This window comes from Sinocyclocheilus anshuiensis, unplaced genomic scaffold, assembly GCF_001515605.1.
Source record: "Sinocyclocheilus anshuiensis isolate Anshui unplaced genomic scaffold, SAMN03320099.WGS_v1.1 scaffold1102, whole genome shotgun sequence".
Classification (NCBI taxonomy): domain Eukaryota; kingdom Metazoa; phylum Chordata; class Actinopteri; order Cypriniformes; family Cyprinidae; genus Sinocyclocheilus; species Sinocyclocheilus anshuiensis.
Window position 1 is genome coordinate 844,362 of NW_015539924.1, and position 18,818 is coordinate 863,179.

General features: G+C 35.8%; 1 protein-coding gene across 4 annotated transcripts in view; it reads right to left on the reverse strand.

The window, feature by feature from the left end:
• The window catches only part of kiaa1549la (KIAA1549-like a), a 55,083-nt gene that overhangs the window by 9,554 nt on the left and 26,711 nt on the right, over positions 1–18,818 (reverse strand). For 2 of the 4 annotated variants that reach the window (XM_016483722.1, XM_016483720.1), the window contains exons 8-17: positions 18,062–18,121; positions 17,474–17,625; positions 16,831–17,002; positions 14,619–14,779; positions 13,040–13,075; positions 8,914–9,101; positions 3,796–3,923; positions 2,163–2,287; positions 1,746–1,972; positions 492–621 (exon numbers count right to left, since the gene is read on the reverse strand). In XM_016483722.1, the coding sequence (XP_016339208.1) occupies positions 492–621; positions 1,746–1,972; positions 2,163–2,287; positions 3,796–3,923; positions 8,914–9,101; positions 13,040–13,075; positions 14,619–14,779; positions 16,831–17,002; positions 17,474–17,625; positions 18,062–18,121 (1,379 nt within the window). The remainder of the gene's footprint in view (positions 1–491; positions 622–1,745; positions 1,973–2,162; positions 2,288–3,795; positions 3,924–8,913; positions 9,102–13,039; positions 13,076–14,618; positions 14,780–16,830; positions 17,003–17,473; positions 17,626–18,061; positions 18,122–18,818) is intronic. The other 2 variants (XM_016483721.1, XM_016483723.1) reach the window with 2 other exon arrangements.

Genomic DNA, 18,818 nt, shown 5'->3' on the forward strand with positions numbered 1-18,818 from the left:
AAATCATCACAATTAAAAGAACCAAAGACTTAAACTACTTCAGTCTGTGTGCATTGAATTTATTTAATACACGAGTTACACAATTTGAGTTGAATTACTGAAATAAATGAACTTTTCCACGACATTCTAATTTATTGAGATGTACCTGTATATATATATATACACACACACACACACACACACACACATATAAACGTTTAATATTACATTCAATAATGCATGACGACGTGGGCAAAATTCAGGGTTAGAGCACCGGCTACCATCATCTCAAGCTCTTTACCATCATAAACTGGCTTTAAAGTTAAAGCTAAAGGTAATCGCCTTCATTTAAGCCTCAAAGCAAACTTGAGCTGAGAGTCATTACTAAAGCAAAAAGAACCTCTGCTGGCTCCCTGAACCGTGAATGACATGCGGCGTGTGGAAAAACTACAGCACAAGACTTTATATCAGGGATTTAGGGTCCCATGATGCAAGAGGCTAGCAGCGCTTACATCGTAGCCGCTGTTGCGGATGCCCCTCCTAGATCGCTCCCTCATGACCAGCATGTCCATCTCTGTCTCTACAGGGCTCGGGGTGTTCAGAGACTGCCTGCTCCAGTATGCAGGTTCCCTGTGGGAGTCACTGTTGAAAAGTTCAGTATTGTCTTACGAATCAACATGGTTATTGCAGTCATGGTTAATTTTACATTGTGGTTTATTTTTATTCTTAAACACAATGAAATATTAATTTCCAAACACTGGAGAAGCATTAAAGAGCTCTTTATTCATGCCATAGGGAGAGTTTACTAAGAATGAATGGTGTTGTTTATTTGCATGAACTGTTATTTTAGCACACAATTCAATAAAACGAATTATGCAAAGGCACAAACATTGTAGAAAATCTTATATGTATACATAACTGTTGAAAAGTATGAGTTGGTCTGATTTTTTAAAAAGAAATTAATACATTTATTCTGCAATCATGCAAATTGATCAAAAGTTACAGTAAAGACATTTATAATGTTACAAACATTTTCTATTTAATTAAAATATACTTTTGGAACTTTCTGTTTATCAAACAATCCCGGAAAAAAAAGGACTGGAGTAATGATGCTGAAAAAATTCAACTGCATCACAGGAATAAATTACATTTGAAAGTATATTCAAATAGAAAAAAGTTATTGTAAATTGCAAATTAATTGAAATTTCACAATATTGCTATTTTTACTATATTTTTGATCAAACAAATGCAGCCTTGGTAAGCATAAGAAACTTCCATCTCAATAATAAGAATTATATATGAATTAGTAATAAAATAATAAATATAAATAATATAAAACAAAGTATGCTATATTTATTTAGCACCATTTTTTAAAATAATTTTTATAAACTAATTGCTTACATTTACTTATGTTTTTTAATGAACTGTGTACATGAACAAAACTATCAACAATATTATATTATATTAATATTAAATTGTGTTACATTTTTCCTAAAAACAAAAAGTTTTGCAAGAAAATAAACAAAAAAAAAAAGTAAATAAATAAATTATATTTATAATAAATATTATATTATATTATTTTATTTTGCAAATGTGCCTTACCTGTTTAGTAAATTTTCCCCCTGATTTTAGCACATATACACTGTATCTGAATCAATTCCACTTTTCATTTTCCTTTTTGATCCTGTATCTAGGAAAACGCAATTGGCTTCATTTCCTCAAAATATTTTGGGATGACTAAGAGCAGGGATTTAATCTCCTCCTACCTCCTGCGGTACTTTACGTAAGTGGAGGGTTTCCTGTCCTCCTTCGGCCCCCTCAGATCTTCCAGGTCCAGGGAAGCGTTCTCTCGCCTCAGCCGGTCTCGATGGCTGTACATGTGGCCGCTGCCGCTAGTGACCGGCCCGTCACTGTAACCTTTCCTTTTAGCTTTTAACCTCAGCTTATTCCGGTAATGCTCGATGTCCGACTTCTGCTTCAGCCCCACGTTGACCTGCAGGTGAAAATCTGATGTTATTTATTTACTCCAATTTTGTGCTACTCAGCTGACCGTAAGTGAGTCTAAATAGAATCCTTTTTTGCTGATCTAGAGGGAAAATGTGTGGAAAAGGTTCTGCGTGGGTTTGCCCAGTAAAAGCCTCTTAATGAGGTGGCCCATCTCCACACAGTGACAGCGAGCTCACCTCTCCGTTCAGGATGACAGAGTCTTGGCTGTGATTGGAGGAGTCAGGATAGGAATAGTTGAGTGGGGCAGCCATAGGTTTGATGGTGATGAGGCGTAGAGAGCCAGTTAGAGAGTCATAATGGTCTGCAAACAGACACAGGAGACTCGTGCAGTCATAAAATTACAGCAGGAGGGTAAAAAGGGGATCAGCAAAGAGAGCAGCTGTAAATACTCAAAAACAGAGTCTGACACTAGCCACTGGTGCACATTATACTGAGCAATCACTTATTTATGAGTTTGGGGGTTTAATGGTGTGTGAGATATCTTGGATGGCGAAGCTCCTGTATTTAAAAAAAATTGTATGAGAATATTACTGTGTCGTTGTTTTAAGGCTTTCAATACCCTCATAAAACATTTATGAGAACTAAATACTTGTTACATATTCAATTGCAGGACTGATGTTTCTTAACATTTGTGACCCTGGACCACAAAAGCAGTCTTAAGTCGCTGGGGTATATTTGTAGCAATAGCCAACAATACATGGAATGGGTCAAAATTATCGATTTTTCTTTTATGCCAAAAATCATTAGGATATTAAATAAAGATCATGTTCCATGAAGATATTTTGTGAATTTCCTACCGTAAATATATCAAAACTTAATTTTGATTAGTAATATGCATTGCTAAGAACTTAATTTGGACAACTTTAAAGGCGATTTTCTCAATATTTTGATACCCTCAGATTCCAGATTTTCAAATAGTTGTATCTCGGCCAAATATTGTCCTATCCTAACAAACCATACATCAATGGAAAGCTCATTTATTCAGAAAAATTAAATCTCAATTTAAAAAAAAAAATTGACCCTTATGACTGGTTTTGTGGTCCAGGGTCACATTTTATTATTCTAGTGTTTCAATACAGTTTTTAAGATATTTATTGTTGTAATATTTATTATAAATATAAAGATTTTTTTTTATTTAATTTTCTTACACCAGTGGCAAAACATTTAGTTTTTAGCAAAAATTTTACACAATTTACTATTAATATAGTATAATATATACAAAAGTGCAAACATTTTATAAAAGAAATTACATATACATTACTGTTCAAAAGTTTAGGGTCAGTAAGATTTTTTCAAGAAATTAATACATTTATTCAGCAAGGACGATTAAATTGATCAAAAGTGACAGAAAATAATTGAGAAAGTAAATGCTGTTTTTTTTTTTATTCTATTCATCAATGAATGTATCACAGTTCCCACAATAATATAATATAATATTATAATTTTTAATACTTACAAATGTTTCTAATTGCACAAATGTTTACCATTTAAGTTCTCATGAGTAATAATATTATTATATTTTTAGATTAATCTTAATTTTTCTTAAAATATCCAAACATATCTTATGCAATTTTACTTTTAAAGTAAATGTAGTATTTTTAATTATATATATATATGTTATATATATATATGTGTTTTTTTCCTGGAAAACAAGACAAAAATACTGATTTCAGAAACTTAAAAATGTATTTAAGAAAAACATTTCTTAACTAGATCCAGCGTTCCTGATTGTAATTATGGGCTTCATAAATGGGTTATGATCCTAAGGAATGTAAATTGTGTTGCTCCTTTTATCTCTGTCTTTCTCACCATTTCTCATATGCTGCTCTTCTTTGGGTGCTTTCTGTGCCGTTGATCTCCGAGCTGTGGAGCTTCTGCCGGTGTTCAGCTTCCCAGATTCGTTGCTTGAAACAGAGCCGTCCTCGCTTGGCAACCTGCTGCGGGTAGCCATGGCAACAGAGGCAATGGTTAGTTTGCTGCATGCAGTATGATGCAGGGTTAACAGTTGCCTTGCAGGGCCCTCTGGCCTCTGTTAACCTGCATTAAATTGCAGTGGTGTCATTTAGCAGACATCACTGTAGGGTGAGCATCCACTCATCATGTTTTGTTCCATTTAAACGAATGTTCAACAACAGGACGAATACTGAACAACAACCACAATGAGCCACAGACCACATATCAGAATGCACATCATGTGCCGGCGAGAGTTCTAACACATCACTACTGGAAAGATTGTTGGCAAGCATATCACATTAACACTGACTTGCTAGGACAAAGGAAATCTACAGACCATTTGTTTATGGCATATAACTAATGGCGTGTACACCAGTGGCGTTCCGTCCATATAAGCTGTGAATGCTCTGCATACCCAGGCCATTTGAGAGAATAAGTTCATGGGATAATTCATATAAACATGATTATAAGTTGATCCCTTGTCATTTGAAATGTAACTTAAAGCGTAAAGAGTTAGGAATAAGTACGTAAAATGATTTATTTGCCAAACGGCAGTAATTTTCTCTAAATCTACGTCAGTTATGGTTGCTTCCGGGCGAGCGGATTCTCCGCAGCTTTCTCGCCTCCGCTCTATTGCTATGACTCTTCAGGATTGTAGCGCGTTCTCAGTGATTTCCTGGTCTACGGCTGATTTCATGCGTGAGGTAAGCTGTCCGCGAAGCGCTCGCCCAAGCAGAAAAATGTGCTGTTGCTGTCAGATCTCGATTGCCGAAAATCAAATTGTGTTCGATGTAAAACCAACTCCACTAAATCAAAAGAAAAAAACGATGTTACTGTATATTTTTGTTTTCTCAAGCAAAGCAAATTTTAAAAGTCCACTGAAAACATATCTTTGAATTTCCATTTACAAATAAGGTAGGAAATGTGCATACTTTTAAATCGACACCTGCCATGGTGTTTCTTATTTGTCATCTGTAATCCCTTTTGAGTGTCCTAAAAGCCAATGGGGGGGGGGTCTTATCACTCAGCATACCCGGTTAAAAAGTCACCGCTCGCCACTGGTGTACACCAAAGGCGAATCTAATTATTTGCGCGAAATTACATCTACTCACAAAGATTCGCAAAGATGCGAATTCGCGCCGGGTGATGCATTTGCCGTGATATTCGCCTCAAATGTGTCTTCGACGCAAGTTGAAACATTTCAACTCGAGTGGAAACTTTGCATGCCATGTTGTCTCGCAAGCCAATCAGAGAAAAGCTCATTGACATGTCCGGTTGTATTAGCAGAGGCGGACTTAACCATTAGGCAAAGGTAGGCGACCGCCTTGGGCCCCCAAAAGCCAAGGGCCCCCTAAATTAAAGGGTTTGTTTAATTTTCATTGGAATAAAAGATAGATTAATGTTTTCGCCTTCAGTTGATTACCAGAAAAATTAAAATACACAACACAGAATTTCTAAACAATAAGTAAATAAAATAAAAATTTCATAGGGCCCTATTATTGTATACAATTTAATAAAGTAAGTTGTTTTTATGAATTAAATTAATTAGATATGTTTTTGATTAATCCATTAAAATGGAATACAGCAAAATTAACATTTAAAAAAAAGAAAGCATATGTATTCATGTATGAAATTCTCAGTAAATCTGTTTTACTCAGAAAAACAGAAATAAAGTGAGCTCGAAATAGGGTTCTACATTAATTTTATACTTTAATTGTAGATTATAACATCCATAAAGCTCAGGGAACCATAAAAACAATTACCTATAATTACAGAAACAAGGACTATTTCATTTTCACATCAAAATAAAAGCTTCAGCCGAAACCCATCTCTCTCTAAGAAGAAGGTAATAAGGCACAGTCAACAAAATATGAATATTACATTCAATCTGCTAATCTCTCAGGCATGCGTGCCAACAATCTGCCATCTACATTAGAAAACATTTTTTATTGTTTTTAATGTTTGTATTCACACGAGTGATGCGAAAAAAAATGTGATGCAAATATTTGCTTTGCTTTTGGTGGGCACACACCATTACTCGCTCTAGATTACTCACAGGATGTTTTTCACACCATTCGCACAAATAAAAACAAAGTAAAAACAATAAAAACGTTTTCTGATAAAACTGTACATGTCAATAAACTTTTCTCAGATTGGCTTGTGCAACAACGTGTCATGAGAAGTTTCTGCTTGGGTTGAAATTTTTCAACTTGCACGAAAGACGCGATTGATGAGAATATCGTGCCTTCACGGCAAACGCATCGCCCGGTGCGAATTTGTGTCTATTTGCATCTTTACATTGAATTTGTATGTAATCTACTCGCACAAATAATTAAATTAGCTTTTGGTGTGCACACACCATAAAAAGCAATAGGAATATTCCATATTCTGATACAACTGTATGTGTCAATAAGCTTTGATTTGCTCGTGCGTCAATGCGTCATGTGAAATTCCCGCTCGAGTTGAAATTTTTCAACTTGCGCAGAAGATGTGTTTGAGGGGAATATTGTGCATTTGCAGCAATCGCGTAGCACAATTTTCATTATTCGCGCCACCCCGCGGGAACTCACATCTATTTTCTACTTGTGCGAATAATGAAATTAGCTTTTGGTGTGCACACACCATAAGAATGGTGAAGAAGATAGATTATTTTTTAAATGTACATAATAATGATATTACATATATTACACATAATTACACATTATTATTGTTATTATATAAAATATATGATATGAAACAACAATCTGCCATCTACATAACACCCAGCCCCGCTGGACTCGCAACCGCCACTGCCGCACCAACTCACGCACACGTCTTCTAGGTCGAGCGTTGCCCAAGCTGCCTATGGGCACACTGAATCATACATGATTCTGTAGCTGTGAATGTACTTAGCTTCTCTGCATGCATCTCTGTCTGTCTCTGCCAGGTTTAAATGCTCGTGTATTTACCGCATTTGCTTTTCCAAATAATTATTTCCCCACCCCTGCTCTCTGCAGTCTCATTTCCTTTTAATCGAGCCACTCAGGAGAGATAACAAATGGCAGAATACATTTGTATTCCAACTAATAAGCGCGGATGTTAATAGAGAAAGAGCGAGAGAAGGAGAAACAATGAGAGGGAGAGGAACGCTAAGCCACACTGCAATCATTTCAAGGATCAGTGCTTTTTTCTCTGTCGCATTGTCCCACGTACGACACAAAGGCATATTTACGATCCCACGGCCCACAGAGAGAGGTTAAGTAAACCAGAGATGCGGGGTGGTGAGTTTTAATGACCTTGAAGGGCCGCTTTTGCGATGAGAGCATCGTGTGAACTGAACGCTGATAAAATTTCCTACCATCTTTCATCTGCATTTTTATGCGGGATCAGAAAAGGACCTTGGGAGGTTTGTGAAGGCTCTTTGTGAAGAAAAAAGACATTTCTTGGAAGCAATGGGGACAAAGAATAACACACTAAAAAATGTATCTAAAGAATCAAGTGCTTTAATTCCAGTGAACACTATATGATTTGATCTGTCCTTTACATTTTTTGCTTGTTCGATACAACCCCGATGAGACACGTGATAGTCTGAATATATAATATATACATGAGTTATGACTTTGGTCCCAAATAAACAGCACTGACTGGCCACTTGTGTTACATAACATAATTTTTAACATGCAAATTTGAAATATGACCTGAAACATAAACCCAAGCAAGTCATTATGCAAATTTTCAGTGATACTTTGATACTTTACTGTATATATATATATATATATAATTTTTTTGTAAACAAATGCCTTTCGTATTGGGGTAAAAGTAGGCATGTCGTCAACAATATTGTCAACAACAATATTATGTCCAAATATATAAAAATGAATACACTAAAAATTAAATAAAGTTTTAAATTCGACATAAATTCTATATTACCATTCAAAAAGGTCTGTACAATTTTTTTTTTAAATAAATTAATACTTTTATTCAGCAAGGATGCATTAACTTGATAAAAACTGACAGTAAAGACATTTATAATGTTAAAAAAGATTTCTGTTTACATAAATGCTGTTGGTTTAAACTTTCTATTTACCAAAAAATCCTGAAATATCATGGTTTCCACAAAAATATTTAGCAGCACAACTATTTTTAATACATTGATAATAAGAAACGTTTCTTGAGCAGCAAATCAGCATATTAGAATGATTTCTGAAGGATCATGTGTAATAATGCTGAAAATTCAACTTTGCCATCCGAATAAATTCTATTTTTTAATATACTGAAATCAAAAACCGTTCTTTTAAATTGTAATAATATTTAACAATATTACTGTTTTTACGGTATGTTTGATCAAATAAATTCAGCTTTGGTGTGCATAGAGACTTCTTTCGAAAAAAAATCTGATCTGCCAAAGACTTCCTAAAGATTTACATTATTAAATGATTAGCATTTTTAAAGTTTGAGCATTAGATAACGGAAAAGGTCATTTGAGCTTGCACAATTACTTATCCATTACAGATATACATGCATGCAAATAAAAAAGATCAGAGGGCAAAATCATGACCAAAATCATACAATATGCACCAGGCAGATGTTGGCATTGGTGATACGTGTCTGTCTTTCTTTATTTTGATTCTAAAAATATGTCAAGAGAACAAATGCCTTTGTTCTTAAGCACACAGAGTACTTTGTTCTTCCCTCCACGGTTCTCATTGGCCCTGCTGCGTCTTAAAGTCAAGAGCTCAATCCGCTCAGTGGCAATTATACGTCATACTTCAGGTGTACTTGATTTTTCAGTGGAAGAAGATAAGAAATGCAACTGAAATAGAACTGTGTGGTCATATCTGGTTGGATGGCTTTTAAAACATTTACGATGCTCAGGCTTTAAAGGCTTTAGTGTTCTATAGAGAGTTGAGCGTTATACTATCATACTAGCTTATTCCATCTGGTACGCCTAAAAATATGCACATACTTCCTTTGTTCTATGATAAAAGCACTCACCTGAGATGCATCTCTGTCGACTGGGGTCTTTTTGAGGCCGTACCATCTTGTAAAGCCGCCACCCTGTCTTGTGTAAGAGGGGCGTCCCGTACCGGGAGGGACAGGACAAGTGTTTCCTTGGTGACAGTGAGACCCTCCTCACCTGGCCGGCCCATGTGCTGCTTGGCGTAGTCGAAACCCTGCACGGGCTGGACCGGAAATGATGCGCCGTGATTGGACGGGGGAGAAGAAAGTAAGAGTTACACAATGCAGCATCGGGCATTTTATTTCAATCAGCAAAGGAATGCCGGCCATCCTAATTTATTCATGGGCTGAAGGTACTTTGAGTCTAACTATATTTTATGGAGCCCGCATACGATGCATCAAGTTGCCATGGGATATTTAATATGGAAGAGCTATGAAGCCCTCGTTTTAATGAATTATGGATCAATCTCCTGCAGAACTGGGCGCATGGAGGCAGGGTGTCTGTTGGATCTTAAAAAAGTGTCACAGGGCATCGCTGTTATCATGTAAATGGGGAAAATGTGTGATTAATTCGATTAATAATTCATGATAGGTTGCGCTTTGCATGTGCTGTTGTCACAGTTACAAGATTTATTAGTGAGGTGTTACCTTGTGTCATCAAGAAGAATCGCAAAAATAATTATGATGAATATATAATATTAAAATTCTGGCCAGTGCAACAAGCTGATAATTATTTTCATGTTATGGCTGATAAATAATACATAACCAATATTAAAATTCTATAAAATGTTGTAATAAATTAAAAATAAAACATAATAAGAAAAAATGAATCAATCATTCTAAATGCTACATTGATTTAATTTACATTTATTTATAAAAAAAAAAATATATATATATTCATTTTATATGATATATAATCAATTATTTATTATATTATTTATATTATTATTTTTTGTTAATTATATATACAAACAATTGAATTTATAAATGGAATTACTAAATCATTTAATATATTTACATGTATTTATTTATTATTTATTTAATTTTTTATTATATATATATATAAATATATAAACAATAATATATATATATGTATATATTTGTATAATTTATATTATATATGAATTGTATAGTTGATTGTTTTAAATAATTGTAAATTAAATTCAATTCCATTACATTTTAATATCAGTTATTAATATACTGATTTATTGTGCATTACTAGCGAAAATGTTTTGACAACACCAAAAAGAAACAGTAAAAGTATAAACTTCTGTGAAAAGCAGCATTTTAATTTTAGTATCATCTTCCTGAGCATTCTCTATCGGACGCTGACCTTGAATAAGATAAAATCCCACTCAAATATAATTCACATGCTCAGCTGAACTATTATTCACTTGTGCTCCCTCCGACTGTATTTGAGAGTCTTTCTCTGGCTGACGCAAGTCGTGACAGTCCACAAACCCCTTATATAAATCTTAGTTTAATCCAAGTTCAATTTGATTTAAGCATAGAATCCGGTTGTAAGTTTTGCACGGGATGTGAACTGTGCAAACAAGCTGGGGAAACACATAAGGCCTTTTCAAACACATCGACAGGTTGAAGCAAAAAGCATGCAAGCGCACACACATAGAATTGATCACGTCTGAGTCTGACGTATCATCAGTGTCAGCATCTGAAATCCTTATATGACTTTATTCTCATTCCGATCATCCAGTGAACATTCACACACCTCCTGCAATTCCCTTATGCTAACATGGGAAGCTCTTGTGTGAAACCGAACGCTTTATACACTGATCCGCAAATTACCGTGCATAAGCAAAATCATGTTCCTGAAAGGATGTCTTAATTGGACGGAGTAGGGAATGTTTTCAGATCAGAGAACACGGCTAAGAGGGAGTATGATCAAAGAGACCATTATCATAATTACAATTGATTTGCATATTGTTTTACTTCATTACTAAAAACAATACAGTTACTACAGGGATAGTTCACTCAAAAAGGCTTACCCTCATGTTTCATACCCATTTAACTTACTTTCTTCAGTGGAACACAAAAACAGAAGTTTAGCAGAATGTCAAAGCTGCTCTTTTGCATACAATTAAACTGGATGGTGATCGTGTGTTGTCAAGCTCCTAAAAGGACAAAAAGCCCTATAAAAACATCATAAAAGCAGTGTATATAAATTGTGCATCACATCTTTTGAAGGCATTTGATAACTTTGCGTGAGGCACAGACTGAATTTAAGCTGTTATTCATTGAATATTTTGCTTGATAGCTTTGGTCACCATTCACTTTCATTATACGGAAAGAGCAGCTTAGACATTCTGCTAAATATTTGAGTTCTACACAACAAAGAAAGTCTCTTTTGCTCACCAAGGCTGCATTTATTTGGTCAAAAATACAGTAAAAACAGTAAAATACTGTTATTATTACAATTTAAAATAACTGTTTTCTATTTTCATATATTTTGAAATTAAATGTATTCGTTTGATGCAAAGCTGAATTTTCAGCATCATTACTCCAGTCTTCAGTGTCACATGATCCTTTAGGAATCATTCTAATATGCCGATTTGCCGATCAATACATTTTTCTTGTTATCAATGTTGAAAACAGTTTAATATTTTTTGTGGAAATTGAAATACATTCAATCAGGATTCTTTGTGAAATAGAAAGTACAGTTACTGGAAATGACTTTACTGTCAGTTTTGATCAATTTAACGCATCCTTGCTGAATAAAAGTATTAATTTCTTTGGAAAAAATCTTAATGACCTGAAACTCTTATGTTTGCTATGAAAACGTCCCTCTACACATGAGCACATATAGCAGATCCTATAGCTCCTTCCTGTTGGGTCATTCAATGTATCCCCTTTTAGATGAAAAGTCCTTGCAATCTATTTAAACTTCACCTAATTATGCATATATGTAACCTTGGCATATCGCTCAGCTTGGGGTGGCCTAATTTCTTAACCTGCATTTGGTCTGGATCTATTTGAAAGCCTCATAATCATGACAAAGAAATCATAATTGCAGTAATACGATGGCAATACTTAAAGGTGGGGTAAGCGATTTTCTGGTAGCCAATGTTGACATTTTGAAATCACTAAAATAAATACGCCCCTACCCCAGAAGGGTCTCGCCCCTATTTTGATAGCTCAGCCCCACACATATGTACGCAACCCAGTTCTGTGAAACAAAGCACACTGTGTCTACACCGGACGCGAGTGGCGCGGCGCGACAAAATACTATGGAACTCATTATAATCAGTGATGCTGTCTACACCATATATATATACATATCTATGGTCTACACTGGATGCGGCGCGGCACGACATGACAAATCCAAGACAGAAAACTGCTGCTGCGTTCTATTCATGACATATTGACACAAATTTCAAATGATTTTCAACGGTCGCTTTGTCATGTCCAGTGTACTAGACAGACTTTAGTTGTTGCGGCGCAGACACGGTGTTACTCACTGTGACGAGAGGGGCGGTCACAGTGAGTCTTTCTTTAAATGTTCACCGGTTCCTGCCTCCTTCTTCCCGGGTTTTGGCACCAATGTAACAAAGTTCGTAGTTCGGGAAGAAGGAGGCGGGAACCGGTGAACATTTAAAGAAAGTCTTTAATAAAATAAACAAATACAAAACGAAAGTAAAGCGGCAGCCCCTCGCGGACGACTGCCGCACACAAAACACAAAATAAAGTCCAGGCCTGGTCCTCTCTCGTCTTTCACTGACGTAACTCCTCCATTTATCCTTCCGGAGCTCCTCCGTGGGACTCGAGCTCTCTCCTCCACATCATGAGTAGACACGCCCCTTACTGTTGAATGGCTACAAGTTTGTTTTGCTAGTCAGCCCGAATCAGTTTTCTAAAGCGTTTTTGAAAAATCGCTTACCCCACCTTTAAAATCCTCCCCATTCTGTTATTAGTCATCGTCCTGCAATCTCAAATGGAGGTACAAGAAAGGAGATATTTGTGCTGTGCAGATCAAAAATATTCTCAGTACACTAGATCTTACTGAACAGTTCATCGATTACATGGAGGATAGATAACCTTCTGTTTCCCCTTCCCCCTGCGGACAGATTTCCCACAAGCACAGTCAACAAGAAGGATGTGTGGACTACAAACATGCAGCCAAGCCCCATGCACAAGCCAGAAATACCTGGTGGTGATAACTCCCATCTCTTCGATATGAGGTCTGGACAGGAAATGTAGTGAAGACACAATTGAAGGGACATTTTGGTGGCATTAAAGTGAAATGTGTCATTCTACGGTTTAAACAGCACATCTCATGTATCGTGACAACATTGAATGTTTGAGGAACAAGCCACCAATCCAAAAGCTTATGTCCAGCAACATATTCAGATGTAAAAAAAAAAAAAATATATATATATATATATATATATATAAATATGTGTGTGTGTGTGTGTGAGAGAGATTCACAAATTTAAGTGTAATAAATTAATACATGTTTATAAATCGAAAATAATAATAAAATAGAGGCAGCGCTGGCATGGATCTGGATGGTTGGCATAGCTCTATGTGCTGGTGTGGTGATGTGCTGTGACAGGCTGGCTTTTTGCTGGTTCCTGAGCTCTGTGAAGGAGGCTTTTTAATGGGAGCGATACTGTCCGCCAAGGAAAAGCCATTACAGCCCGGCCTGAGAGATGCTAGCCTTGCGTGGATGTGCATACAGCTCTGTGTAAACACTGGGAAGGATGTTTGACCAGGAGGATGAGGAAGTGGACATTTCCACAATGAAAAGATGGCTGTAGGGTTTGGCTAGCATCACACTGAATTTACCGCACACATTTTGCTTCGGGTAACACATCACAGGTACACAGGACCTCTTTAGAAACATTGCTAGGAACATTTCCAGTAAACATGACAGTTTATCATACTTCAAAAGTTATCTGGATGTAGACTATGATAGTAGAAGTCTCAATACTGCCAATGCTGGCTGCCCCAAGCTAAATCTTTTTGTCAACTGGATTGATAATGTTGACAGACATCTCATGAAATTGAGATTAAGAAACCAAACCAAACCAAAACCAAAACAATTCAAAAGATAAAATAAAATGAAAATAAATATGATAAAATAAAGGTAAAATAAATAAAAAGATAATTAAATAAAATAATAAAAATAAAATAATAATAAAATAAAAAAAATAGAAATAATTTAAATACAAAATTTCTTCTTTATATTTTTTATGTAACACACACATACACACATACACACACAAATATTTAATAAATATAATTAATTTTAATTAATAATTATAACATGAAATATAATAAATATTTCAGGTTATAATTATTAATTAATATTAATTAAAATAAACAATGTAATCTAGAAATGATTGGAAAATTAAATAATGCATAAAATATTAATATTTAAAAATCATGAAAATTCTTCTAAACTGTTTATTAAATTAATATATAAAATTATATTAAAATAATTTAAACTTGTTTTATTTATAAAATGGTTCTAATGGTTCTCTTTTTTCAGAGAAAATAATATCTGTCATAAATTTAAATAACTATCATTTTATCTTTGTCAGTCAGAATATTAATATTGGTGTATCTCTATTCCAGTTATTAGTGAATGAGACCAATTGTCACTGGACTTTCTTATAACGGTATGTTAAATGGATTTATTAATATGATGCTGACATAACCATCCCCGTTTGGACAAGACAGTGATGTGTTTATTTGAAAAGTCGTGGTTTGGAAAAGCCTACCTTGGTGCGGGGATGAAAGTTGCGAAACGCGCTGGTCTTGAATACGGTTCGGTTTCTCCTGCATATGATAGCGACCGCCATAACCACCATAACCATCGCCAGCGATACAGGAATCAGGACCGCCAGTATCCAGATGTTACTAGGCAGACTCTTGACCACCGCTGTTTACACACAAACACAATCACAAACATAGATTGGAAATCAATAGACTCATTCACAATGTTTGCACATGATTTCCGCCACTTGCGTCTCCAGCATACTCTCTTACAGTAATCCAACTCCCCTCTGTCTCCTACTGTCTGTGGTTAGCTCCTAATGAGCCGAATCTGTCTTTCGGCTGTAGCTCTTATCTGGGAGATTAAACCCCCACTGCTGGGTCTGATTGTGTATTATTCATACAAAACTGGGGCTTTGTTCGTCTCCGGCAGACAAACTGGGCTCGACGCCCCAGTTAAGAGCTAAGTAAACTTGTGTAAACTCTCTACACCCAAATCCCCTGCGGTTTCTCTAGCACGGCGTGAGATAGCTATAGACCTCATTTGGAAAAATAAGTCAGCATTATCATGCTCACTTTCGTTGGTTCCTTATTAAGTCAAAGTAGAATTTTCGGTTCATTTGCACAGAGTTTCACTGATAAAATATTTCAGTCGTCTGTTCTTGCATTAATAAAGATTTTCACATTTTCTGCCATAAATGCAAGTGGCGCAGAATTTGATGCTAAGCTAATGGCAAGGCAAGGTTGCTAGCTAGATACTTACTTGCCAAGCCTGAGATTTTTGGTCTCCTGAAATGGCGTCCAAAGTTTCCTTCAATTTTGACATGAGCACTTAGAGAATGTATGCAGCCGAACGTAGGATTGTATATTTTATTCAATAACATGCGCAAATATAGGTGGTCAACACATGCACTCCAAAAAGTTCCATCCTTGTTCAGTGTCTGCACTATTCTTTCCAGAAGTTATGACCAATAAAATTGTCGTTGTATTTGTTTAAATTAGAGTTGTGGGTATCTCTTAATTCCCTTGCCTTTTCCAGTAATTTGTTGTTGTATACTTCAATTTTTACATGTAAACTAGGATGCATGCATACTATATGCACTATACTTATATTAGGGCTGGGCAATAAATCGATAACGATAATTATCGCGATATAATTTTAAACCGATAAAACGATATGAAGAGTTCGATAAATGTTCGATAATGTTTATGCACCAAAAGCGGAAACAAAACAGAGTGCCACACGGACCGTTTATTCACTCGGATCAAAGTTTAAATGGCAGCGCAGTGCGAGCTCACTACAAACTTGAAATAAATAAAGATTTCACTTTTATTGTGATAATTATCGATACCGACTGATTTGATAAAAATTATCGTGATAATTTTTTTGGCCATATTGCCCAGCCCTAACTTATATCCTTGCAGACGCTAAAAATTAAAGTATAATTTGGGTTTAAGTCTAGAATTTTTTTTCTGCTAATTTTATTGTCCAGATATGGAAGATTGTTTCCGCCACAGAATAACAAAAATAATAAGGTAATTAAATAAAGTATATAAAAAGTCACAAATACCTTTTTTATGTTTTTTATTCTGTGGAAGAAAAAAAATTAATTGCAAGATATAAACTTGGAATTGCGAGAAAAAAACTGAGAATTAGAGATATAAACTAGGAATTGCAAGAAAAAGTGAGAATTGTCAGACATAAACTCGCAATTTTGAGTTTATATCATGCAATTCTGACTTTTTTTTTTTCATAATTGCGAGAAAAATTCTGAATTGTTTGACAAACTCAGAACTGCGGGAAAAAGTCAGAATCGTGAGATAAAAGTTGCAATTACCATTTTTATTTTTTTTCTATAGTGGAAATATGCTTTCATATCCAGCTGATTAAGTTTTTGCAAAAATTCATCGAATTTGAGTCATACAATGAGAGATATCACTGGTGTCAGTAGCATACACAGTGTTTGACTGACTCGCACACTGAATTGAATAGTTCTGATTAGGGGTCAAATCACCAAACGTAGGAATGAGCATTAGCAAGCACCGCTAACATAAACTATAATGTACAAATCACTTTTGACACCTTAAACATAAACAGTAGTTCTAAATAAGATATACAGTAAACACTTACAGAAGCATAAGTTTTCCTGCATATAAAAAGAAACTAAATGATGGTTCGGAAAGAAACAGGGCTAGAGGAGTGAATTATATACATACGCTCTGCTTGAACTTGGACGAAGTAGCCCAGAGTGAGAGCCATGGTCTGAGAGTCCACCGTGTTGAGGGTCTTAGCTGCAGCAGTGCCAGTTATGGGAGAACCATCTACTTGTATGTAGTAGGTCATTTCAGCTGGGTTCTTAGGACCAGACAGCCGCCGAATGCTGACCATCTGTATGAGGAAAATACCTTGAGTTCATGTTGGATATTTCCACTATAAACTTTAGAAACTCTAAATCTTCAATTGAATTGGACATGAGGCCAATTTTCAGTTTTAAATGGGCCATACTCTACTACACATTTGTCACATTTTTTCCCCTTGAATTCCATGTAGAATTTTCTTGCGCCAAAACACGTGTTTATATGCAAATGACCTCTTTTATGATTGGCTAACCTCTTTGCGTTCAACGTGAGTAACATAGTCCCCATCCACTGTTTTAAATAATAAATAAGCTTTTTTTACAGTATGTTGCAGCCATGAACACATTTTACCACTTGCTAATTTGTTGCAGGTTCTATTGGGGGCGGGGATTTCTTATTCTAGAGCATTTGACTGGACTAAAAACCTGTGTAGTGCAGGATGAGTCATCAAAATATTTAGTCAGGACAAGAAAAATTAGCAAAGAACAAACTGATGGCACACCTGGACGGTGTAATCGCCCACAGTCGTGGCTCTCCTGAAGCGGAGGCCACGTCGACTGGCAACCAGAAAGAGCTCCGCCAGCCGCTGCTCCATTAGACTAGCAAAGCTCTGATAACTCCCCTCAAGAGAAGAGCTGTCAACGTCCTGAATTACTGCGGAGAGAGAGAGAACGACAGAGAGGGATGAAGCAAGGTGACAAGGAGAACATACCTTTCTTACACTTTAAGTCTAAAAAACTGCAATTACTATAGAATTGACCTTGGTAAAAGGATTCGTTCTCCTGACAGTGATAAAAAAGGATGAACGGGGTAAAGAAGGGGGAGGAAGAGCTAGCTAAGGCAACGGAGAGAACATTGAGTGCAAAAACTTAAAGCTAGAAATAGCTTTTTCACACTCGATATTCTGATCCGATGTAATCTCAAATCAGTTGATGGAGGAAGCTAAATAATACATCAATAGCTCTCCTCAAGGAGGAAGACTGTGTTTAAAAGAAGCAGGGAAAAACATTAGCTAGACTTAATCACGTAACACACGCTGGCAAATAGCTGTCTGGGTGCTGGTTAGCAGCTGAACTGTTAAGGTAATTACCTGTGATTACCCAGTAATCTCGGGTTGCTACTGAAGTGTTAAGGTTGTGGTACTCTAGAGCTGTGAAAAGAGAGGGAAAGATAGACAGATGCTTATTAGAAGACCATTCTGGGAAAAACTGAAGTCTGTCATCATTTGCTCATACATTAGTAAGGATAAATGTGAATTTGTATTGTTATCTTTAGTTATTGTTAACAGTCTAATGCATAAAATAAGCTGATCAATTATTTATTTATTTTTTTAAAATGCTGTAAAATTATGCTTTTTAACATGTATATTTTACAAAATATGTTTTCTTATCCATGGCACACAGGCATTTTGTTTCTACATTCTTTGTTATATTTGTTAAAGGGGTCATATGATGCGATTTCAAGTTTTCCTTTCTCTTTGGAGTGTTACAAGCTGTTCGTGAATAGATAGGATCCTAAAGTTGCAAAGACTAAAGTCTCAAACCCAAAGAGATATTCTTTATAAAAATGAAGACTCGTCCACGCCCTCCTAAAACGCCTCATTTAAACACGCCCCCACATGTCTACATCACAGTGTGGGAAGATTTGCATAACACCGCCAAAATGTATACTCAAAGAAAGAAGGCGTATCTTTGATTCTCGCTGTAGTATTGTTGCCGCCGCCGACATGTCGTGGAGACGCTGTGTGTTTCGTTGCGAAAGCTAAACTATTTTGTTTGGTCTTCCAAAAGAGGACACAACTAGAAATCAGTGGTTAAGTTGTATTTACAACACTGTTCCAGAACAGT